Raw genomic sequence first — 23,023 nt, 5'->3', positions numbered from 1 at the left:
TGATGATGATGACGACGACGATGGCCTCTACATCCGTGTCAACGCGCTCTTCGCCTTTCCTTCGATTCAGTAACAATAATCAGCGACGAGTCTCCTATTCTTCTTTCGTCGTCGATGGTGACGACAGACACAAAAATAACAACAACAACAACAAAAATATTATGAGTAGCAGCGGCAGTAGAAGAAGAGGAACGAATATAAATAGAGACAGACAACGCGGCGGTGTAATGATCATACACGCAGCTGGTCACGGACACGGACACGGCTCGGCATCTTCCACGGAGAGACGCCCGGGAGAAAATAAAGGTTTCGTCGAGGAGATGCGTTTTGTGGCCATGAAGCTCCACACACGAGAGCAAGCGCCAAAGGAAGGCGAAAAAAAAGCGGAAAAAGTTCCCGAACAAAAGCCCATGGCGCAATGGCAGCCGACGAAAGAGGGTTATTTGAATTTCCTCGTAGAGTCGAAAGCTGTGTACGATGCCATGGAAGCTATTGTCGCCTCGAATGCGGATCCTATGTATAAGGCGTTCATCGACTGCGGTCTCGAACGTTCCGAAGCTTTGGATAAAGACATTGAGTGGTTTCGGGAAACTTTGGAAATGGAGGTTCCCGAGGCGAAAGGGGCAGGTAAAGAATACGCTGAATTTCTCAAGAACTTGGCGAAAGAGTCACCGCCTCGTTTCTTATGTCATTTTTACAACGTCTACTTTGCGCACTCGGCCGGCGGGAAGATGATAGGAAGAAAGGTTTCGGAGATGATTTTAGACGGAAAAGAGTTGGAATTTTACGTTTGGAACAAAAACGGAGGGTTAGAAAAGTCTCTCGCGGAGGTCAAGGAGAAACTTAACGAAGCTGCCGAAAAATGGAGCCGGGAAGAAAAAGATGTTTGCTTAGAAGAGACGTCAAAATCATTTCAACTTTCCGGAGCACTCTTGCGGCTCATAGCGTAAAAAAGAATTGTTGGCCTTCCTTCAAAGAAGCACTTTTTTGGTACATAATCACTTACAAAACAATCGTAAACGTGACCGCGCGATGCGAGCGCTTTGAAACAAACTCTCCTTTTACGCTCTGCGGATTCACTTTCACTCTATTCAGCGCTCCTTTTACTATTTGACTGGCGAAGTACAACGCGTGTTCTTCTACGCCGTCCTCGTGACTATTGTTCTCTTCATGTTGTTGTCCCCCATCTGATGATGTTGCTGTCAGCATCGCCGCGCTACTATTATTGCTACTATCGCTGCTTCTACCAGAACTACATTTATCGGCGAAAGTTTTCGTCAAGGCGAAGTTATTATCTAAGAGGACAAACGTTCCTCGATTATTTGTCTTCAAAGAGTCAATTCGTTTTCCAAACGTCTTTGTCCAAAAGTTCTTGCACATCCACACGATAATCTCGTCTACTTTATCCTCACCGAACGGTTTCACGTCGAGCAGGTGCTTTTCGCAGAGCGATTGTCCTACAGACTGGCCCATTGTATCGATGTTATTTTTGCCTCTCGAATTTCTCTCTCCTCGTTCTTGTTCTTGTTCTCGTTCCTGCGCTTTTCGGTCGGTGGTCGTTGTTGCGGAGGAGTAAAACTCGTGAACGAACTCGAGAAGCAAATGGTGAAAAGCAAGAAGAGAGACGAGCTTTTTTTGCGAACCATCGTCACTACTGACGATGGTGTTGATCCTAGTGGTGGCAGTGGATGAAGATGGCGCGTTAGTGGGAGGAAGAGGAGGAGGAGGAGCGGGAGCATTGCCAAAAGTTCGGGAAGAGTCCATTTCCTCTCTTCTTTTTTTTGTGGAGAAGTTCTTGTGAAGTAGTTTTACTAAGTACTTTTACGTTCTGTATTCTACTACTACTACTACTAATCTACCCCTCCTAACTATTACTATTATCGCCACTACGTTGCGTTTGTCTAATGTTTACTCGACGCGTTCGTAGTTTTGCGTGGGTCGCAAACGAGTCGCTGGTCTTCGAAAGTTTGCTTGCGCTCTGTACCGCATCTCCGGGTTCAGAGTGAGCTCTCTCGCTTTGAGCCAAGTGCCGACGACGACGATAAACGCACATGTCAAATAAAAACAAAACCACCACAGCTTACCAGCTCCATCGTTCCCTCCCACGCCTGTCGAACGCTTTTCGCTTTCTTTCTGTTCTTCTACGAATTTCCTTTCGTCTGGTGGTGAGAAAGGCGCGAAAGGCGGGTACGGCGGATACGGCGGAAGAGGTGGAGGCGGCATTTCTGGAGGGGAAGGAGGGAAAGGCATCTCAGGAGACGGTGGTGGCGGTAGAGCTGGTGCCGGCGGTAGTTCACTAACGTCATCGGTCTCGTTCGTTTCCATACTAGCTTGGTGTTGTTGTTTTGGAGAGATGGATGAGGATGATGAATGGGACGGAGGAGAAGAAGTAGGAGAAGAAGAAGAATCGTCGTCGCCTCCTCCTTGTTTTTGCAAAGCAAACGGATTTCGTTTTGATGCGACTCCGCCACGTGGGAACACGAGAGCGATAATACAGCAACACAGAAGAAAGCAATTCAACAAACCTTGACATATACGTAATCGTTGTTGTTGTCGTCGTCGTCGTCGTCGTCGTCGTTTGAGCTTGACGTATTCGTTTTGTTGGAGCGTCATTATCATCTCTCTCTCCTCTCTTCTTTTGCGGAGAGGGAGGGGTGAAATCTGCAGCAAAAATACTCTCCTACTACTTGGAGAAAAAAAAAATCCTTGAGTCCATAAGTTGCTTGAGTCCATACTCCGCACGTCGAGAAAAATAATGCAAACAAGTCTTAATCACAACATAGCACCGAAGCAGTATCATAACAATCGTTTATATGTACGTCATCATCGATCGCGTCCACTGCGCTGCCGATATTCTTCGGAAACAACACCTCGCGGCGGCGAAAACGACGACGCAATTAGGATAACTGCTTGGGAGGATTATCAAGCGACGGATCTTATTCGGCTGGCCAACGATGGAGAAGAAGAAGGAGAAGAAGAAGGAGAGAAATACTACTTTGAAATCGTGGAAAAGATCGATAATTCTGGCGACGTTTCATTCATCGGTTATATCGACGGAATTGAGTACCAACTGAACGTCTCGAAAACGGCCAAAGAAGCAAGACTCCACACTCGTGGTGGTGGTGGTGGTGGTGGACGAGAAGGAAATTTTTCGTCTTCTTCCGTGCCGGAAGAGCTCCTCGCTTTCTGTCCCGAGTTTGAGAGTCTGCACAAAGAGCTAGTGACGGCAGGAAAGTATCCGGTGTTGGAAGAGATTCGACACAAACAAACGATACAGGTAGACTGGGTCAAACACGAGAAGATAACAGACTTGACAGCATTGAAAACGAAAGCGTCTGAGAATCCGGATTTTTGGTCGTTGGGTACGACGCCATCTCAACCACCGTTGACGGCAGTTGAGCGATTAACATTAAACGCGGGCGAAATATACGCGCTGCTTGCGGGTAATCGTCCACTAGCGTTGATTCAACTGTACGCACCGTTCGTCGAAGACGGGCAAGTACAACCAATCGACTGCCCATTCGTTAAGCGGGCTTTAAAAGAGTTGGTGACAACGACGCCGCAGATTTTCTCGTGCGTAGCGTGTCGCATTGAAGGTTCAACAGCTTTAAGCGCCGTATTCTATCCAAACATATCACCAAACAGGGAAAGAGCCGCACTTTTAGCTTCATTTGGTGCGCAAGGCGCTTTGGTTGCGCAATCGCCCTATTACGGCGTCTTGATAGGCGAATGTCTTGGATACACCCGAGAGAACATATATCATCACGTGAAAAAAACGTGTAACTTGCGCAGCGGTATTTCTAAAGCCGTACTAGACCAAGTTGTACATGATTTACGCGAATGTTCGCCGGTTGATCCTCTTCAACGCTGGAGAAACGGATACGATGACGACGACGCGCTGAAATTAGTTGCGAATGGAAATCCAAGAAAGCGCAGCAGGAAGAAGAAGAGATTATCTTCCTCGGTTGAAGCGTTAGAAGCATTCCTCGGGAAGAAAAAATGATGTGCTCACATGACCGCGTGTGTGCTTACAAGTTTGTATTGTATATGAAAAAAAAAATGTACGTCCGTAAAGTTTATTTCCATTTTATGTAATCCACTGTTTCCATAGTTGCTATCGTTTTACGCTTTTGGGGTGTGACTTCTATTACAAACTATTTCTTCTTATATCAACTTACACCATCCTAAAATTTTCTTCTTGAAGGAGCACCAGAAGAAGAAGAAGAAGGCGATTGTCGCGAAAAACGCGCTCGCGATCTATTCTTCCTTCTTTCACGTTCGTCAACTATTCGGAGCATCTGAGCGATGGCATCCACGATTTCCTCCGAGGACTCTGGCGGTGGCTTACGAGGATACATTACTCTCCAATTGAGCGCCATATTTAACTCTTCCCTGGCGTCTCGGAGTAAATCCATGGTATCTTCGCAATTCGAATCTAAAAATACCCACTCGTCTAAGAGAAACTTAGCTCTGCCTGCAGCGCTGCGGTCGAAACGTGACGACGGGACCATGTCGTCTCCGTCAAACGACATATCGATATCCATGGAGGCGTTGACCGATCCGTCCGCATTTAGTAAACCATCATCACTTTCGGTACTATCGTTTTGAGCTTCCTCTACTTTAGGTGCAAACGAGATTTGATGACCAGCAAACATGGCAACCTGCTCGGGCGAAAGTGCAGTTGAATCTCGAAGGAAAACGGAGGAAGAGAGCACCATTTCACGGTAAACGAACCACTTCGGCAAAGGAGCGACACCTCGTGGAGGTTTCCGGTGGAAGGCAACTCCAGAGGGGTGCAATCCTGCGTGGCTTTCTGTGCGCGTACGCAAAGTACCAAATGCGCCCAAAGATCTTCGTGCGGCAAGATTCGAAGGAAGACCAGTCGCCAATATGCCTTTAAAAAGCGCCTCGTTATTGGCGTGCGTGTTTATTCCAGAATCGTAACGCAACACTCTCCTTTGACCATATCCCTCGCAGTCTCGCTCAGAAACAAAACCTAATTTCACTAAATCGCTCAGTAATTGCGATCGGACAGAAGTCAAATTACTCATGGCTGCGATTGAGATAAAGTTGTCAGAGCCCCAACGGCGAGCGGTGTCGTAATCCCGGTTGTTGAACAGATCGTTGCACTGATCCCACGCCCGGCACACCGAGAGTAAATCTGAAGAGTCGTGGAACGATTTGCGAATAGCTCTCGCTTCATCTCGCATGCCTGGAGGCGTGTAAAATGGATCGCGAGATGAATACGAAGCCGCCGCCGTCAAAACGGGATCTAAGCACTTTGTGACGCAACCCAAAAGAAGCATTCGCGCGATGGCTGGATCAATCGGTAGATTGGAAATCGTTCTACCTAAGGCTGTCAACTTTTCGCCACTTTCAATGGTTTGAATCGCACCCAGCTTGGTCAATCGATCAACAGCATACATTACCGTATCTTCGCTCGGAGGATCTAAAGCTCTCGATAAGAATCTCTGAATACCACTTTCCGTCATCGCTGCCGTCTGCAAGCACGTCGCTTCCAATGCCGTTCTCTGTATTTCAGGAGTGGGGCGTTCAGCCATAGAAGCGTGCACACCTCTAGAGTAGAGACGAAAGCACGATCCAGGAGCGACCCTGCCGGCTCTTCCAGATCTCTGAGTTGCCGAAGCACTTGATATCAATACCGTTTCCATGGAAGACATGGCGCTTTCCGCGTTGTAGGACATTTCTCGTACCAGACCAGCGTCAATCACAGATAGTACATCATCGATAGTCACCGACGATTCAGCGATATTCGTAGACAAAATTATCTTCATCGTACCTTCTTTCGCAGGCGTAAACACTGCTTGCTGCTCTTCTTGCGGGACGGACGAATGAAGCGGCATGATTTTCATAGTGTCTTCGTTGTACGTGGTAGATTTTCGTATGAGCTCTGTTGCAGCTTTAATCTCGTCCCAACCTGGAAGAAAGCAAAGCACGGTACCTTTTCTATTGTTTTCGATTTCTTTGTTCGCAATGTGGGTTGCAATTTCGGCCACTAAATTCACGGCAACTTCGGACTGATCGCGATCACCAAGTTTGGTATTCTTATTTACTCGCATTTTACCACCACCGAACCCAGAGACTCCTGGTTTCCCCAACTCCGATCGATCGTTCTTCAGCGCGACGGCTTTACGCAAAGCTTGTAATCTCGGTCGACCGTGCGAGTGTTTTCTACCATCGTTTTTCATCCGATCTTCCCAAGCGTTCAAACTGTCATCGTCGTCGTCGACACTGTCATCCTCATCGTCATCCTCATATTCATCTTCCGAAAACTCTGGCTGTTCACCAGCATCTTCGGCATCAGCGATGCGCTCAATCTGCATGGAGGCTCTCGATTCCGCTTCAACTTCTTCGAGCTCACGAGCGAGCGAGATATCTTGCACGTGCAATAGTTCAGCCGCGAGACGACGAACGATTGGTGGCCAATCGTCGTCTTGGCCAATCTTCGTTATTTCATTTTCATTGTTTTGAACTATAATATCGTCACCATCGTCGTTTACATTTGAATTTGCACTCGGTATTCCTAAACCATCGCCATTTCTGCTGTTGTCTGATTGCGTTTGCTCTAGTATATCTTCTAGGTAATGAAGTTCGACTGGATGTCGTGGCTTCGGTGGCACAGATAGCAACGGCGTTTGCCGAGCAATGTCGGTATCCATTGTGAAATATTTTGAGAATGATTCAGCATCTAGAGTTGCAGACATCAAGATTACTTTTAGATCTCTTCTGGTTTGAATCAATTCCTTCAAAAGTACGAGTAAGAAATCCGTGTTTATGTCCCTTTCGTGTACCTCATCGATAATCACGTGGGAAACGTCCGATATTTCTGGATCGCGAACTAATCGTCTCAACAAAACACCCGTGGTGACGAACTGGACAGTACCACCAATACTTCTAGGTTCGGACCCATGTAAACGGACGCGGTAACCAACGGAATTTCCAATCGGTTCACAGCGTTCCGCGGCGACGCGCTCGGCAACTGAGATTGCCGCAATTCGGCGCGGCTGCGTGACGATAATCTTGGTTTCTGCACCTCTACCTTTCCTTAGGGCATCTTCTAAAATATACTGCGGGCATTGCGTAGATTTACCCGTACCAGTTCCACCAGAAACAACTACGACTGATTGGGTCTCTAGCGCTTTCAACATATCCTCTTTCAATTCAATAATTGGCAACTTTTCTCGGAAACGTGCCATTTTAGCTTCTTCTGAATCTATATCCTCATTCGCTCGTCTTTCGCGCTCGATTTCTTCCTGTAAAATCTCTTGCGACGTCTTTGCTTGCTCTTCTCGGTACTTACTGACCAAAATCTCCTCCGCTTTGGATAAATCTTCTGCATTTTTGGATTTAAAGAGGTACTCGTTCAAGTTTTCACCTTTCTTCCTCCAACTGGTATTTCCTCCACTTTCGGCGTTGCGCGCCGCCTTCTCTTCTCTGCGTCGTTCGAGTTCTTGGCATTCGGTTTTCAAAGCCATCACTCTTTCGTCATGCTCATCAGGAGACCCCATAGCATTGACGAGGACTTCTACTGCTTCATCCGGTAAGGCTTGAATTCTCAGCGTTGCAACGTGGCCCCCAGGAGAGTCCGCGATAACTTTTTGCAATCTTTTCATCACGTTCTCGCCAAGTAACTCCTTCAAAGGTTCCTCCGACGCGTTCAGAAGTGCGTTTCCTTCAGCTTCGGACTTTGATTTACCGTATCCAACACCTTCGAGCTTCTTTCCTCCGTCGACAAAGCAAGATAACACCGCCTCAAAACCAGCTTTTCCATCTCGTCTCTTGGATATGTCGATAGAAGGTCTCGAGCTATCAACTAACTCCAGTAAAGCTTGCGCATTTTGAATTCTTTCTTTCATTTCTTTTTCTTTCATCTTGGCAACGCTTGGAGGTGCTTTTGGGTCAATGCCAGACTCTAAAAGCTGTTTCAATATATCCAAAGCGGCGAGTGATGAGGACTCTCTTTTGGTGAACGCAATGCCGCCTCCCATAAAAGTTACCACATCGCCGTTAACTGTTGCCGAAGATGGTAACACATCTAACGATTGAAATGCAGCAGTTTGTATCGGAACTTCTAGAGTAGAGACGAAACGCCTACTGTGCGGCGGTCCACTAGTCTGATACGAAATTTTCTGTTTAAACAACATCTTTTGTTGCACAAAATGCAACACGTTCTTTGAATCGTCCACAGATTTGCACAACGCCGTGCCTCCAGTTTGCTCTTTAAAGAGATCTAAAAACTCCTTTGCCTCTTTGCGTTTCAATCGCTCGCGTCCGTTTGGACACGTCAAAACGTTGGCATTTAAGCTTTCGTTTTGATTTGCGCCGCTCGCGGCGGAATTCTTCTTGAAGTTTTTCTGTTGTTGATTTCCTCGACCACCGCCGTTTCTGTTGCGACCGGTCTTGTTGTTATTATTATTCCTTCGGTTTGACGGCGGACTACTCTTGTCGCCGGCGCCGGCGCCACCGCCGTTTGCGCCGTTTGCTGGCCCTTTCTTCTTTTTCGGCGCTCGCGGAGCTTTTGGTAAAGTCGCAGTTTTCGCAGAGGAGGCTGAAGAGGAAGCAGTGCTCGCAGACGATGGTTTCGGTTTGCTTGCAGCACCAGGACCAGGGGATGCTGCGCTCGCATTTCCTCGGGCACCATTCGTCGCGTTGCTTCTTGTATTTCTCGAGCCACCCGATGCCGATTGTTTAGAAACTGGAGCAAACTGAAAGCTTCTTCGTACCCTATTAGTTCCCGCTTTTCGCTGTTGTCGCTCCGTGAGCAAGAAGCTTTGCTGGCGGCCAACGTGTGTCGTCGTCGTCGTCATCGTTCGAGGATAATAAAAGAACGCACGACGAAGACAGACGCCACCGTTCGCGAACGTCGAGGATCCTACTCGCGTACCTGACGAATGACTTTGCATAGACATTGACGAGGAAGACGACACATTAGATGGTACAACCCGACAAAACATTCTCCTGCTGCTAGAATGAATAGTAAGAGCAGTAAGAGTAAGAGCAGACGGGGCTGTTGGCTTCGTCGCCGTCACTTTTAGTCGAAGAATTGGAGGAGCGGAAAACGAGGTAAAGCTTTTTTGCGCCGTGCGTGAGAGTATGTTTCGCGCAACAGTAGAGGATGTGATAGAACGAATTCGTCTCACCGACATTCAATTTGTCCCGAGAGTGACAAATGAGGATGTTCTTGCTGTATGTGTGCACTGTACACAACAACGCGCGCTTTATTTTCGCGATTTTTCTGCTGCAGTAGTAAAGAGTTGGGGCAAAATTTTTAGACGAGTACTCGTACGCGCGTACATCGTACGCAAACTGCGTGTTTTTGGCGTGATGAAAAATGTATACATAAATATACGTATACGTAAGCAGACATCCACAATGATAAATTATAAACATCACGGTTGAGTCGTATTCGCGAGCAATCTAAACCCTGACCCACAGCTTGTCCCTATCTCGACAACCCGTTCCCCTGCAATCTTTGCATATGGCAATTTTTTTACCGCGACACAACCAACACGGCGTGGACTCTCCTAAAGTCGATTTGATCAAGTTCCACTGTTCCGCCGTTGAACCGACTATGTATACGTCTGATTCGAAGTCGTCTGTAATGTCGTGATCATTCGTTCCCCTGCCTTTGCACGCGCTGCAAAAATCCTTGCCTGTTCCGTTGCACCTCGTACAGTTGTGATAATCGGGAAGGATGACTTTACCTTCCTTTTTGCCTTGTTCTTTTCTGGAAAGAAACGCGAGCTGATCTATGGTGTACTTCTCCACGTCCACATTTTTCCCGAACGTCTTTTCCTTCGAACTCTCTGACGCTTCATTCTGCGACGACGACGACGGGTTCAACGACGGGTCCGACGACGCGCGCGTGAAAAAGGAATCTCTTCCTGGCGATGATGACGACGACAAAAACTTTTTGTTAGAAAAACTCATCGCGGGGCGGTTGTTCGTCTTTCTCCAAGAGGAGGAGTGAGCAGAGGAGGAAGAGGAGGCGCTGGACGAGCGAGATGCGATAGAAGTGACGCGAGTGTCTGAGGACACGTTGCCGTTCGTTACATTGGTCGTCGTCGTCGTAAACATTATTTGTTGTCTCCTTGTCTCGCTTTGAAAAACTGAGGAGGCGAGAGATATTTTTGTGTTAGCCTGTTGTGCAGACGTTTTTTGTCGTCACGACCCCTGTGTGTCACTCCTTTGTTTGATGTTTTGGATATGCCTTGTCATGCTTCTGCCAAAAACAGATAATCCACTTCTCATTCTGCTTCCTCGTCTTCGATATCACGTCACTTTTTGTTACGCACACGAGCGGTGCACATTATACATATACACAACGCATAAAACGTAACATGTTCAGTTTAACTTCATCTTTGACCGCGGCGACTACGCTTTCGTCCACCTCTTCTTCTTCTTCTTCCTCTCTGAAAAGATCGAACGGAAGAGGAAAAATGACCATCGTCAACGTGGGTGCTTCGGAGAAGGACGACGTTCCTGTGGGAGCGAAAGTCAGAGTGAACAAATCGGTCGTAGTGTATCACGTGCCGAAAACCAAAGGGGCGGCGACTGATTTAAACGGTATGGAGGGAGAAGTTGCACAGAGAGCGGATGATCTCGACGGCACGTACATTTCAGCCAATCTTCCGGTGAAAGTTGCTTTGCCGAATCCGGATGGAAGTGGCAAAACGTTCTTGGTACACGTGACAGCAGACGAGATCGAAATCCTGTAATTTAAATAAACAACTCTAATTCACTCTAAACACGCTTCACACGTGCTTAATAGTGCTTGATTAGGTTAGGCTACACACTGGAGTACTCAGTTCTATTTCATGCTACCACTACTACCTCCTCTTCTTTTACTTCTGCGCACTTTCGATACGCGCGTGTTCTCCTCGTCGTCGGCATCGTTGTCGTCGTCGTCATAGCTATTCCCGCCGTCGTCAGAAACGATTTCGATTTCAACCTTCTTGATACATTTGCCAGTATCGCAAAGTACACGTTTAAACCATCCTTTTTCACCCTCGTACGTATCGAAAATATCACCGCCGACTGTTGGTAAAGAGCACCCTATGTGCTTTTCAATTTGTGGAGGAATCAAATCGAAGCGTTCGATCTTTTCACCGGTACATTTCAAATCAGGATCTGCAAAGTTTTTCGCCGAAACTATGCACCCAGTGTGTTTATTCCATACGCCTAGACATTCGCGTTCGCATTTATGCGTGTTGCATTCATTTTCAACGACTTGGCCATGCTTTGCCTCGCACTGCTCCCCACTCCCTTTCGCGGGTCGAAAGATTGAATACGTCTTTTTTGTTGTCCCACCGTCGCAGTTGCGTGTGCATTTGGAGAACGCGCTCCATTCGCCAATACATCGTACTGGACACGTGATCATCAACGGTGGACATTTTTGACGCTCAACGTATCCGTTTTCGTGCGGACATTTAGCGTACGAGCTACTGTTTTCAGCGTCGCTATCTGGAATGACGTACTTTCTCGTTCTGAATTTGTTGTCGGCTGTGTAAGATCCTTCTGAAATGCATTTCGGACATTCAACATCCCAATCTGTAAATGCGCCCATGCACAAATTTTCGCACGATCCTAAATTACATTTGCGCTTTTGCTTCGCGCCATCTTCTTCGGGACATTTCCCTCCGAAAACTGCAGGTCCAGTGCGTTTATACCTTCTCGTTTGAATACCGTCGTCACATGGAACCGAACACGCGCTCCATGGCTCCCATTTACCGCAATCTTTCGCCTTCGGACAGCTCTGCGTGTTGCAAGACAGAACTTCTCGAACGTCTTCATTCGGACACTCTTTTCCCTCTTTCGTCACGAAAAACGCCCTGGTCGTCTTCCCACCGCCACATTTCGCACTGCAAGGTTCGGTGATTTTCCATCGACCTTCACAAAAGTCCGGCAGTATGCATTCCTCTTCGTTACACTTTTCTTGTTCGCGATATTTGTCAGGATACGGACACGACTTACCAAACGTTCCCGCTTTTTGCGTTTGTGAGTACACGCGATGCTTCGTGCCTCCCCCGCATTCTTTTGTGCACTTCGACCACGCGCCAAAATCTCCGGCGCAATCCCTGTTTTGGCAAAATGTCGTGCCTGTTTTATCTCCAAAACACTTTTCCGTGGCTACGTGCCCATTAAGGTACGCGCACTTTGATCCGGTACCTTTCTGGGGTTGTGTTACTATAAATTGTCGTCGTCGAAATCCTACGCCGCACTCTTCGTCGCACGCCGTCCACTCGTCAAACTTACCGATACAGTTTTGCGGACACTCTACACCGACATTGCACTTCATACTCGATGATACCGGCGGTTTCGGTAAGACGCAATCCTCGTCCATGTTGTCATCCTTCTCAAACAGTGGGAGTTTTATACCTCCTTCGATACCACATTTCACAGAACACTCGCCAAATTCTAATGCGCTAAAGATGCCTTTACATGGTCGCTTTGAAGACGCTCTCGGTGACGCCACGTTTCCCTCTCTGTGTGTTTCGACTTCTGCACCACTGCCGAGCGTTCCTTCTGAAGTATCCGCATCGAAATCGTCCTCTTTTTTGCCAACGCCGTCGGCATCATGAACTTTTTGGCGCTCGATAAGAGACATATCCAACTTTGCTAACGGATCTTCCTCCTCATCCTCCTTCTCGGAAGAGACGAAGACCTTCGCTCCCTTCGATCGACGCGCTTGTTGCTTCTCTGACGCGCTTGTTGTTGTTGTTGTTGTTGTTTCGTCGTCGTCTTCTTTACGAAAGAAACCAAAGAGTGTTTGAACTTTTGAGAGAATGGTTGTTTTTTCTCCTTCGTCTCGAAGAAGGGAGGTACTCCTTTTAGTTTTATCGTTTCGATAGTTGTCGTAAACGAACCACCCGAGCAATACGATTAAGAACAACTCCATTAATCGTGAAGGGGTTACGGTAATTTTGACAACTTTTCGTCTTTGTCTCGCTTTCACCACGCCTCTCTTCTTGTATAACTCTTCGTCTTTTTCATCGAAACTTCGCGTATGATGGTGTTGATGACGATGTTGAGAAGAAGATGTCGCCGCCGCCGATGACGACGCTCCCGTGCGCCTCGAGTGCATGATTTCTCACCCCCTATCTCTCTGTATCTGTCTGTTTACACATCTCTTCAAATAATTGACGATATATTTGCATCGGGCATATACTTTGTGTTGTTGTGGCGATATAAAAATTGATGAAAGTTTGTGAGTTTCAAAGTTCGATGAGTAATTTTTTCAATGAGTCTTTCAAGTTTTTGAGACGTCAGATACACACTTGTGTGACACTTTACAAAAACACACGCGCGTGAGACGACGAAAATTACTATGAAAATGTTCTCTTTGCTCGCGTCCGCGAGTTGGTTACCCTTGTTGTTGTTCACATTTTCTGGAACAATAGTGATGGATGTGAACGCGGCGGGAATATACGACCCGTGTGTGAACGAAGGCAAAGCCAGATTCAAAAAGTCGTTCACAATCGGCCTGGCGTATTTCCCGAACGGTTCTATCGACGATTGGGGCGATTTAGACCCGTGCGATAGCTCGAATAGATCGACTTTAACGGAGAAGGGTGTCGCAATTTCATCGTTTCGCGTGAGTGTGGATGAGATGACGTTACTGAGAACATCAAGACAGGACGAAGACGGTTTAATGGAGACGACAACACCCTCACAGGCAACCTTTTTAAGCGTGGTGGCCTTCGCGCGAGGCGTGCGATCGATACCGCGGGTCATTCGAGTGAAATCCACATACCCACTTCTTCTGACGGATTTTGCGGGGAAACACGGGCGCGTATCGTCGTTGACGCTTTTAGCGCGGTTTGACGAAGGAAACTTGGAAGATTTACAGTGGGAGAACGTCGGCTGCGGCGCGTGCGGTGGTATCAATAATTTACAATGTTTACACGTCGGTGTCAACGCCACGGATTCAAGAAATGCGAATTACGCGTGCATATTGCAAGAGGATAGCGACTGTGAGTGTTTAGCCACGGCGAGTGCATCCGCTGGCACGTGTGCCATTGCTGCAGGAAGTACGGAGGCTTTGAAATGTCAAACGAGTATTTCGATGGCGTTTTCTGGAACGGATGGTAAATTCAGAGTTTTGAACACGGGTAGTTCGTTAGAAGATTTAGCCAAATACAGCGTATCGGACGCGTTCACAGAGGCTTCAGAAGCGGAGTTGTGATTATAGCTCGTTCGTGCCGTTCACTTGAAATGTAAACTTAGATATGATAGAAAAAACTCGCCTTTTATACCGCCTCCTTCTTGGTTTCAATCAGCTCATGAAACCATGCCCATTGTTCCTCTCGCTCTCGCTCTTCTTCTTCCTGAATCTTTCGCTTTTCTTCTTGAGCAGCGTCGCGGCCACCTCGAAGCATATAAGCCTCGGATATCCGACGTTCTTTTAAGAGAACGGGTATCTCGTTCAAATTTTGCAACGCGCGCGCCTTTGAAATACAGAAAATGCGAAACGGCTCACTAATCTGTGCCATGATTGGATTCCCGTTCAAATTCAACGAAGCTAAACAACTCGAACTGCATATTACACTCAACATCCTTTCGCTCTCATTCTTTGCTGTTCCGGATATACCACAATCTCGACAGTCAATCGCGGTCAAACACGGACACGTCGAGAGCGCCTCGATACATCTCAAACTCTTGTTGTTCCCGCACAGTAAAACCTCGATAGAGCCGTGATTTGCGAGTGCATCGATAGAGTTCATACCAATATTGCTCGATACATCTAGGAAGCGGAGTTCGGTGAGGTTTTCAATGCCTTTGAGATTGGTCAAATTGTTATGGGCCACGTGTAAGGAGCGTAGTTTTCGAAGACTGTGCAAACCGTCCAATGAGCTTATGACGTTTGCTGTCAAGTGTATCGCGAGCAAATTAACGTACGGCTCTAAACACTTCAGCTCTTTTATACCTCTTCCCGTCAAATGCAAAGTGTCATTCAATTCTGGTGCGTGCGCGTACCTGTTTGTTCGTTGAAAGTGTTTGAAAGAAGAAGAAGAACGAGTTTGGTCAATAAAAAATACGCGTTCGCAGAAAGAAACCTAAATAATAATAAAAAGCAACTGCACGTGGAAGGAACGCAATACGGGTATTTATGACGCACTGCTTATTCTCATGGCACACTCGAGCGAGCGACCCGCTGGTCATTTCGAACGCGTTTGTTGTCATTGATGTCGCGATAAAGACGAATGCAGGAGCGAGAGAAAATATTTATTTTTTGAATACAAATTTCGCTGCTACAGGCTAACTGCTGCTCGCATCGTCGTCGTCGTCGTCCTCATAATCGCGACCAGCACTGTGCATGTTAAAACTACCTGCGACCTCTTCTATCTCTCTCCGCATTCCTTCTTCTGACGTTGGAAGTGGATTAAATTCCTGCAATGGATCCAAGTCTTTAAAGGCTGACATCAACTCTTCGATGGCCGAAAACGCCGCTTCCCTCCTCTCCTCGTTTGACATGTCTCCTGCTCCTCTCTGTGCGCGTTCAGATATGGCTTTTATTTTCGATATGAGCTCGCTGTCGGCTCCGAGAAACGAAAGATCGTCTTCATCAATATCATTCTCTATACCGTTGTTGTTCTTCTTCTTATTGTTGTCGTTGCTCCTGTTCCGTGATGCGCTCGCCCCTCTTCCACTCGAGGACGGTGTTTTCCCGTTTTCGGCGCGGCGGTCTCGCATCTGTATGAAATCGAGATCATCGTCTGAATCAATTTCAACCGCTTCCGTCGATTCGCTCCGAACACTCCTCGTAGCCGCGTCTTGATTACCTCCTCCCGCGGTGTTGCTTAAAATTAAACCGGGCCATTTCGTCGCTGAAAGCGCGTCGACGACTCGTTGAACGCCTTGCGGATCCCCTAATCGCTGTCCAACCTCTCGCAGCGTATCGTCGGCGTTTCTAGAGAGCAAGGAGACTCGAACGGGTTCAATATTATTCAGTAAGCACCATTGCGTTATGAATGGATTTACTTCTGCGCTGTCGATATCTTCGGTGCCATCAACTAGAAGCAATCGCGTCGCGTCGACTTCTTCTCCATCCACCGCGGCTATCAAGTTCGAAAACACCGCTCTGTTTGAATCTACGTACGCTTTTAACAAAGAAAAGTCGACCGCGTTATCGCACTTACACGCCATGACGACTGCGCTAAACTCGCTCGCTTCTGCTAAGGTCAAAATTCTTTGCGTCTTTTTGTTTTTTATCGTCGCGCCTCTGCTTTCATCATCTTCTTCGTCGTCGCGGACATCATCACCATCGGTTGTTTCAATCGTTATGCTGTGATGATGGATTTCTAAATCTGCCTCGTAATACCTAGTGCGTAACGACCAATTCACTGGATTTGGAGTCGAGTCGATTTCGTCTCTCGATACGCGCTCGTCGTCGTCTTCGCGTCCTTCGCCGCACAATATTGCCGTCACGGCTGCAGATGTTATGACTTCGTTCGTTCCGACGACGAATACTTTACCTTTTCTCGTTGTTGCTGCGGACATTCTTTCTTTCTTTTTCAGGTTTTCTTTTTGTGTGGACAAATCAATCGACCAAAAAAAATCCCCTAACTTTCAAAACTACTATCAATAACCTAATTAATAAGACGTTTGGGACGCACAAACAAACACACAAACACATGGCTGGTAAAAGATGGCAAGGTGGAAAGGACGGAGCCATGATAAAAAAGCGAAGATTTGGACGCGCGGTAGGTTTTATTCTCATTCATATTCTTCCGACCATCTGTGTTATGTGCTCGATTAATAATATCTGCTTTTCCAAAAACCATCACAAACAACAACTAAAACAACAAACTTTTTCTTTACCAACTACAGAGTTCATCCTCCGCGAATATTCCGTACGGTGCTAAAGGATTTCTAATATCCAGCGACGTCGGAAAAGAGAAACAAACGGCACGCGATTTGATGCGGGTAATGTTGGACATTTACGACGATATCGTACCTCCCGACGAGAAGGATGCTGATATGCCAAAAGAAGAAGAAGAAGGAGATGATGTTGATGCGGTTGAAAAGGAGAAGCAGAAACCTACGCCGCCGGTGTTATCGGTCGAGGACGCGTTGAAATCCGAAATCGAATCAATTAAAGAGGACGATAAGCTTGAAAATAAGAAATTCAAAATCGTAGACTTAGATATGAAAGCGTGCATATTTGTTTTGATGTCAAAGGACGCAGCGAGCAAGGCAGATCCATCGGAAATGGTCGTTCGGTACTTGAGCGAGGTGAAAGAAACGTCTCGCACGCGTTCGAGATTTATAGAGCGCATATTACCAGTCCAGGACGTGTGCTTCGCAAGCAGTGAGGAGATTAAAGCACATGCGAAACCTATCATCGATAGATTTTTACCAAATATAGAAGTTGACGGTGAAACGAAAGAAGACCGAGTGAAAAAGTCAACGTTCTCCGTCGTCTTTGGCTCTCGCTATAACAACAGCGTCCCGAGAATGGAGGCCATCGACGCAATTGCGCAGCAAGTCAGCGCAGACTTTCACAAAGTGGATTTAGGGGATCCCCGCGTCGCGTTCACATGTGATCTGATCAAGGGATGTTGCGTGCTTGGAGTGGCGAAAGAGTGGAAAAAATTCGATAAATACAACGCGCGAATTTTAGCTTTGTCGGAAGAAGACAAAAACGAATTAAAGAAAACCAACGTGGCACCCCCGCGGACGAAGACGGGAGTATCAGAATAAAGCAAAAAGTGGATTTATTGTAGGGTTGCATTTACGAAATATATTGAAAAGCGAAAGTTATGTGTGCTTATGACACAAATCAAAACACAATGGTGTTGCTTCTACATGCTAGTTTACGTACGTTCCATTCTTCTCCCTCGCACTCCTTTCTTGATCTTCTTCGAACTATATAATGTACAAAAAGCCAGACAAAAGACGTTATAAATTTATCGGCCCGGAGTCAGCGCACAAAAGTAATGCGCGCTTTGAGACAATCCTAGGCGTCACGAGATATTCCTTTATCATCACCACTCCTCTCAATGTGAATGGATGAAAACGAACTCGTCTTTTGCTTATGCTTTTACTATTGATCTTTCCCGGATGTTTTCGTCGTTTCATTCAATTTATTTGAATAAAAGCGACAGAAACAATATCGGGAAAGACTACGAGGATCAAGACATGAATGCAATGCCCCCTTTTGAAAGTGACTCCTCGGGCGCGAGACCGTAGTATTTACTGTTCTCACCTTCGTCGTATGGGTTTTCACAACAAGCTTTGAAAACGTCGCGTAACACGGAGTAATCGCCAACTTCAGCCGCTTCGTACGCCTCCACGAGCATGTATTCTCTCGGAACATACTTTGGATTTGCAAGACGCATCCTCGAGACTATTTCTCCAGCCGTGGATTCGTTTTCACCCGACGTTCTCAACGCCGCTATCCACGCGTCCAACGCCTTGGTCCACATTTCAATCTCTTGCTCCGAAAATGTAGACTTGTAAAATGCCTTCTTCTCGAGAAAAGTTGAAAACGCCTCCTTCGCCGACATTTTTCGCGAGATTAGGTCCGGCGCAGCGTTCGAGAGTTCTCTCCAAAACATCGTCCAATCGGCTCTGTGCCTGTAGAGAAGATCCTGAATGGTTTCATCGTATAAATCGCGCGCGGCTGCTTTGCTCGAACTCGGCGCATCGTCGCGAAAACCAAGCTTTTTTGCCCAGACATTTGTCACTTCATTTTCAATCGTTTTCGCAAACGTTTCTATGAGCACGTTTCCTTCAGCTTCTTTTCCTTTCAATAGCGTAGAGAGTGCAGAGCATAAGGTAAAGTAATTTGCAACCGCAGCTTGCGGCTGAGCTGCGAATGCAAAGTGGTCACCGCTCCCCGTCCATTTCGCAAACGCGGGATCGTAAGCGTCGAGAAAACCAAAAGGACCGTAATCCATCGTTCGTCCGGCGACGAGACAATTGTCAGCATTAAAGTTCCCTTGACAAAATCCAACCCTTAACCATTCAGCGACGCAGAATGCAATTCCAGCCGCCGATTTTTCTAAAACAGCGCGCGCGACATCTTCTATGGGAGCAGTCGAAGACCAAGAATCGTTCTCTTCACTAAATTCCCGAAAATAACAATGTCTCACTAGCATTTCGAGCTCTTGTTTTTGTAACGGACTCGCGTCTGGTTTCGAGGCGCGACGCGAGAACAAATCCAAATGACCAACGCGCAAAAACGAAGGCGCAACGCGCGTCGTAATTGCGTTGGGTTCTTGAATCATCGTATCAGGGTCCCGCTTTTGCGCGCGCACTCTGCCGACGATGGCTTCTCTTTCTGAAGCGTCAAATCGAGCCAGCCTCGGATCATCTACGGTCACTTCGTTGAGTTGTTTCGATACTTGCTTTTCCACCGACGCGCTGTACCAAGGTCTATTTGAAACATCGCCACCTTCCGATCGAATGAGGGATAACGCACGCGTGGTTGGAATCCCTAAAGCATCCATGGCTTCGGAAGCGATGAATTCTCGAATGCTCGAACGAAGTACCGCTCTTCCATCGGCGCCGCGACAAAACGGCGTTTGGCCACCACCTTTCAACTGCAACTCGTACCGTTGATTTGTTTTTGGATTTAAGACTTCACCAACTGAAATAGCGCGTCCGTCTCCATACCCTTCACCAGTCCCAAACGGACAGTTCGAGGTGTGTTTCTGGCCCATAATACTCAAAGCGTATGGCGTCGCCCACGTTTTCATTCCCGGTATGGCGTCGGAATCTCCGGAGAAGAAACGCACGAACGTCTCGGACGATTCGTCACCTTCACATAACCCTATATCTTCGAGTACTTTTTTCGAATGGATGATTAACGCCGGACGTTTCAAAGGCGTCGGCTGTACTCTCACGAAGTGTCCAGATTTTACTCGACGAGACTTTCTGTTCGGCGCGTTGACGTCGGTTTCTGGGTCTGGATTCAATTTCTCCACCCAAGAGTGGTTCGATATGGATTCCAATCTGTCCTCTACGGCTTCTCGAGCGCCAGAATTTCCGGCTGCCGCACTCGTCATCGTCTTTTGATGTTGTTGTTGTTGTTGATGATGTTGGTGTTGTCGCCGTCGATGTTGAAGGAACCACCTGTTGTTGCACAAACACGTCGAGGTGCTGCGACTGCAACTGCTGCGCTTGAATAAACAAGCGGTTCCGTGTTTTAGAACTGCACTAGAGAGCATTCGACGAAAACGACGAGGACGAGAAAAGAAAGCGCGCGCTCGTTTTCAGTTCACTGTGTTGGGTTTCCTCTCTTTACCAAAGTTTGTTAATTCGCGACTTCGAGCTTTTTTGTGATGTCACTGATGGATGATGTTGTGTTTTCCCTCTCTTTGAAAACATGAAAAGTTGGATTCTTCACATCTTCAAACGACCGTTGAAAGGAGGATGAGTATTGTTGATGATTATGATGATGATGGATACGAAAGTCCAGGAGCTCGGGTGCGCGCGAGAGCGAGGATACAACTAGGAAAGCTTTCGCATTGTCCCTCAACATCGTCTACGATGGCGGCAACGATGCCATCAACCCCGTCGGGAGAGCTGGAACAACCGCGCTCAATGGGGGGGAGGATTTTCAAAAACAGCAACTCCTCCTCCTCAAAAGAAAAAGAAGAAGAAATAGAAGCGAACGAAAGAAGGAGACAACAGTCATCGACAGAAACGACATCCACGTCGTCCGTGTTGATGCATTCTCAGATATTAGAGTTGGAAACGACGATTCAAGTACTCCGAGAGAAGCTTGCGTTGGCGAAGAGTTTGGAGGAAGGGAATAGGAGAAATCTCCAGGAGAAACATCGAAAGTGCGAAGAGTTGATACAATCGAACGATGATTTGAGATGCATGCACAGAGAAGTATCGAAAGAGCTCGCCAAGTTAAAAAGATTCATATCGTCCCAAGGCGTTGGCATTTCCAGCATGAGGTCGGCCGCGGCAGTAGCAGCAGATGAAGACGACGATAACGATGAAGACAGCCATTCGTACCTCGCTTCGCTTCTTACGGAAGCTAAAAGTGAAGTTCTCGAAAAGCAACTCAAAATAGACTCGTTAAAGCGGAAACACCTCTATATGGAGAAGGAGGTCACGCGATTGCTAGAAGAACAGCGAATTACTTCGAAGAAAGAGATGAAAATGACGGAACAGTTTTCTTTGCAACTTGAATACGCGCGCTCTGCAGCTCGGGAAAAAGACGAAGAGATTGATGAACTGAAAATGAGTATTGAAGCGTTAGAAGCGGACAGAAAAGCGTTCGAAAACCAACTCGATCACATGTCAGACAAGTCAGTATCGTTGATTCAAGAGTTAGAATCCGAAAAGAAAGAACTGCGCGACGAATTGGTGCAAACGCGGGAAGCGCTGAAAAAGACTTTTGAGGAGGCTATGAGTTCGATGCAACGAGAATACGATAAAAGAGAGGAGAAAACAAGAATCGAAATGCGGGAGATGAAGAAAGCGGCATTCGAGACATCGAAGAAAGCGTACGTTTACGGGCGAAACTTTGCGTCTTTGCATTACGAACGTGATTTGGAAAACATTACGCACGACGTGGCGAAAATGTTTCACGTTCGAGAGACAGAAACGGAGAGAAAGTCGACGAACGAGCAACGTGTATTCAAAGCGAAACTGAAAGCTCAAAGAGGTTTTTTGCTTCAAACGCGGGAACAGCTAAAACTTGCAAAGGAGAATAATGCCAAGCTCAGTCGCGAGTTGACAAAGACGTACGTAGAGGCTGGCAAGGAAAAGGAGAGACTTGAACAAACGCGAATCGCAGAATTAACCAAACTAAAAGAGTGCATTTCAGAGCGAAGAAGAGATGTGGAAACCGTTCAAAAAGAGTTCAATGATCTCTTCGCGAAGAAAGCGAGAAATAAGGAAGATAATACTCTACAAAAAGAACTGGGACGGGTCAAAGACGAGCTCGCCGCGACAAGAGAAGGAACACACTTTAAATGTTGCCGCGCTCAGTGATAAACTTCAAAAGGCGGAGATGGATGCAGAAAAATTTGAAATGAAGATGGTTGCGCACGCAGTGGAGAAATCAAAACATTTCGAGGAAACAATAAACGCAACGGCTCTCGAATCTGAACGAAGAACGGAAGAAATGCTTTCGCTCTCGGACAGAATACGTTCCTTCATCGAAGAAAAGAAAGAAGTATCTGCTTTGGACGTCGTTGTCCATAATGAGGAGAAAACGTCGAGGAAGTTGTATCGAATATTTAAGGACGACAGCGTCGATGAGGAGAAGGAAAACGTCACCGATTTCTCATGGACGCCCAACGAGAGCAGCAGGAAGAAGCCGAAATCGAGAATAGTTATTCCAAAGAGATCTCCTCTCTCGACGATGCGATAGATGATTGTAAGTATGTAATCCAAATCCGGAACTCCCCTAACCAACCCTAGAAAAAAACAAAAATCCCCTAACAACTCGAACTCCTACTTCCAAATAAAATCATCAAAAGTACTCCAATCGATGCGATTTCAACTCCAAAGGGAATATATCATGGTGTTAGGCATCTGTAGTTTTGCAACCAAAAACTCGGTTCATCTCGGACGGTTTAGGGTGAAAAACGCTACGGTTAGGGCCGGAAAACGGTTACACTACGGTTTACGGCTGTAAACGCGACTGTTTGGGGTTGGAAACGCGACTGTTTGGGGTTGGAAACGCGACTTTATGGGGTTTTGTAATATCATATTTGAGGTAGTATTTTTGCATTTAGGGTTTAGGGTTTAGGGTTTAGGGTTTAGGGTTTAGGGTTTAGGGTTTAGGGTTTAGGGTTTAGGGTTTAGGGTTTAGGGTTTAGGGTTTAGGGTTTAGGGTTTAGGGTTTAGGGTTTAGGGTTTAGGGTTTAGGGTTTAGGGTTTAGGGTTTAGGGTTTAGGGTTTAGGGTTTAGGGTTTAGGGTTTAGGGTTTAGGGTTTAGGGTTTTGGGTTTAGGGTTTAGGGTTTAGGGTTTAGGGTTTAGGGTTTAGGGTTTCCCGCGCCTCCTGCCCTAGCATATTCAGGCGGTTCTGTT

The 23,023-nt window shown here is 46.8% G+C and overlaps 14 protein-coding genes across 14 annotated transcripts; 6 read left to right on the top strand and 8 right to left on the bottom strand.

Annotated features, from left to right (window-relative positions):
- Positions 1 to 20: 20 nt before the first annotated feature.
- Bathy09g00140 (predicted protein) lies at positions 21 to 950 on the top strand (the record flags this gene model as incomplete). The annotated part of the gene is made up of 1 exon (XM_007510874.1): positions 21 to 950. The coding sequence occupies one exon, from the start codon at positions 21 to 23 to the stop codon at positions 948 to 950; it is 930 nt and encodes a 309-aa protein (XP_007510936.1).
- Positions 951 to 1,002: 52 nt separating this feature from the next.
- Bathy09g00130 (BET3 family protein) lies at positions 1,003 to 1,764 on the bottom strand (the record flags this gene model as incomplete). The annotated part of the gene is made up of 1 exon (XM_007511025.1): positions 1,003 to 1,764. The coding sequence occupies one exon, from the start codon at positions 1,762 to 1,764 to the stop codon at positions 1,003 to 1,005; it is 762 nt and encodes a 253-aa protein (XP_007511087.1).
- Positions 1,765 to 1,908: 144 nt separating this feature from the next.
- On the bottom strand, positions 1,909 to 2,223 carry Bathy09g00120 (unknown protein; the record flags this gene model as incomplete). Its single annotated transcript, XM_007510947.1, has 1 exon — positions 1,909 to 2,223. The coding sequence occupies one exon, from the start codon at positions 2,221 to 2,223 to the stop codon at positions 1,909 to 1,911; it is 315 nt and encodes a 104-aa protein (XP_007511009.1).
- Positions 2,224 to 2,755: 532 nt separating this feature from the next.
- Bathy09g00110 (predicted protein) lies at positions 2,756 to 4,003 on the top strand (the record flags this gene model as incomplete). Its single annotated transcript, XM_007510813.1, has 1 exon — positions 2,756 to 4,003. The coding sequence occupies one exon, from the start codon at positions 2,756 to 2,758 to the stop codon at positions 4,001 to 4,003; it is 1,248 nt and encodes a 415-aa protein (XP_007510875.1).
- A 181-nt stretch (positions 4,004 to 4,184) lies between these two features.
- Bathy09g00100 (predicted protein) lies at positions 4,185 to 9,167 on the bottom strand (the record flags this gene model as incomplete). Its single annotated transcript, XM_007511274.1, has 1 exon — positions 4,185 to 9,167. The coding sequence occupies one exon, from the start codon at positions 9,165 to 9,167 to the stop codon at positions 4,185 to 4,187; it is 4,983 nt and encodes a 1,660-aa protein (XP_007511336.1).
- Positions 9,168 to 9,438: 271 nt separating this feature from the next.
- Positions 9,439 to 9,951, bottom strand: Bathy09g00090 (predicted protein; the record flags this gene model as incomplete). Its single annotated transcript, XM_007511194.1, has 1 exon — positions 9,439 to 9,951. The coding sequence occupies one exon, from the start codon at positions 9,949 to 9,951 to the stop codon at positions 9,439 to 9,441; it is 513 nt and encodes a 170-aa protein (XP_007511256.1).
- A 509-nt stretch (positions 9,952 to 10,460) lies between these two features.
- Bathy09g00080 (predicted protein) lies at positions 10,461 to 10,739 on the top strand (the record flags this gene model as incomplete). The annotated part of the gene is made up of 1 exon (XM_007511166.1): positions 10,461 to 10,739. One exon carries the CDS (start codon positions 10,461 to 10,463, stop codon positions 10,737 to 10,739), a length of 279 nt encoding a protein of 92 aa, XP_007511228.1.
- A 92-nt stretch (positions 10,740 to 10,831) lies between these two features.
- Bathy09g00070 (hypothetical protein BRAFLDRAFT_85664) lies at positions 10,832 to 12,919 on the bottom strand (the record flags this gene model as incomplete). The annotated part of the gene is made up of 1 exon (XM_007510923.1): positions 10,832 to 12,919. One exon carries the CDS (start codon positions 12,917 to 12,919, stop codon positions 10,832 to 10,834), a length of 2,088 nt encoding a protein of 695 aa, XP_007510985.1.
- A 435-nt stretch (positions 12,920 to 13,354) lies between these two features.
- Positions 13,355 to 14,206, top strand: Bathy09g00060 (predicted protein; the record flags this gene model as incomplete). The annotated part of the gene is made up of 1 exon (XM_007511170.1): positions 13,355 to 14,206. The coding sequence occupies one exon, from the start codon at positions 13,355 to 13,357 to the stop codon at positions 14,204 to 14,206; it is 852 nt and encodes a 283-aa protein (XP_007511232.1).
- Positions 14,207 to 14,270: 64 nt separating this feature from the next.
- On the bottom strand, positions 14,271 to 15,183 carry Bathy09g00050 (hypothetical protein; the record flags this gene model as incomplete). The annotated part of the gene is made up of 2 exons (XM_007510914.1): positions 14,271 to 14,997; positions 15,140 to 15,183. 2 exons carry the CDS (start codon positions 15,181 to 15,183, stop codon positions 14,271 to 14,273), a joined length of 771 nt encoding a protein of 256 aa, XP_007510976.1.
- A 96-nt stretch (positions 15,184 to 15,279) lies between these two features.
- Positions 15,280 to 16,521, bottom strand: Bathy09g00040 (unknown protein; the record flags this gene model as incomplete). The annotated part of the gene is made up of 1 exon (XM_007510872.1): positions 15,280 to 16,521. The coding sequence occupies one exon, from the start codon at positions 16,519 to 16,521 to the stop codon at positions 15,280 to 15,282; it is 1,242 nt and encodes a 413-aa protein (XP_007510934.1).
- A 134-nt stretch (positions 16,522 to 16,655) lies between these two features.
- On the top strand, positions 16,656 to 17,724 carry Bathy09g00030 (predicted protein; the record flags this gene model as incomplete). Its single annotated transcript, XM_007510879.1, has 2 exons — positions 16,656 to 16,724; positions 16,852 to 17,724. 2 exons carry the CDS (start codon positions 16,656 to 16,658, stop codon positions 17,722 to 17,724), a joined length of 942 nt encoding a protein of 313 aa, XP_007510941.1.
- A 431-nt stretch (positions 17,725 to 18,155) lies between these two features.
- Bathy09g00020 (conserved hypotheical protein) lies at positions 18,156 to 20,033 on the bottom strand (the record flags this gene model as incomplete). The annotated part of the gene is made up of 1 exon (XM_007511060.1): positions 18,156 to 20,033. One exon carries the CDS (start codon positions 20,031 to 20,033, stop codon positions 18,156 to 18,158), a length of 1,878 nt encoding a protein of 625 aa, XP_007511122.1.
- Positions 20,034 to 20,517: 484 nt separating this feature from the next.
- Positions 20,518 to 22,360, top strand: Bathy09g00010 (ORF73; the record flags this gene model as incomplete). Its single annotated transcript, XM_007511149.1, has 2 exons — positions 20,518 to 21,915; positions 21,947 to 22,360. The coding sequence occupies 2 exons, from the start codon at positions 20,518 to 20,520 to the stop codon at positions 22,358 to 22,360; spliced, it is 1,812 nt and encodes a 603-aa protein (XP_007511211.1).
- Positions 22,361 to 23,023: the final 663 nt, after the last annotated feature.

The sequence above is a fragment of the Bathycoccus prasinos genome, assembly GCF_002220235.1.
Source record: "Bathycoccus prasinos genomic : Chromosome_9".
Lineage (NCBI taxonomy): Eukaryota > Viridiplantae > Chlorophyta > Mamiellophyceae > Mamiellales > Bathycoccaceae > Bathycoccus > Bathycoccus prasinos.
Note: the sequence above shows the minus strand (reverse complement) of the source record. Positions and strands in the feature narration are given on the sequence as shown.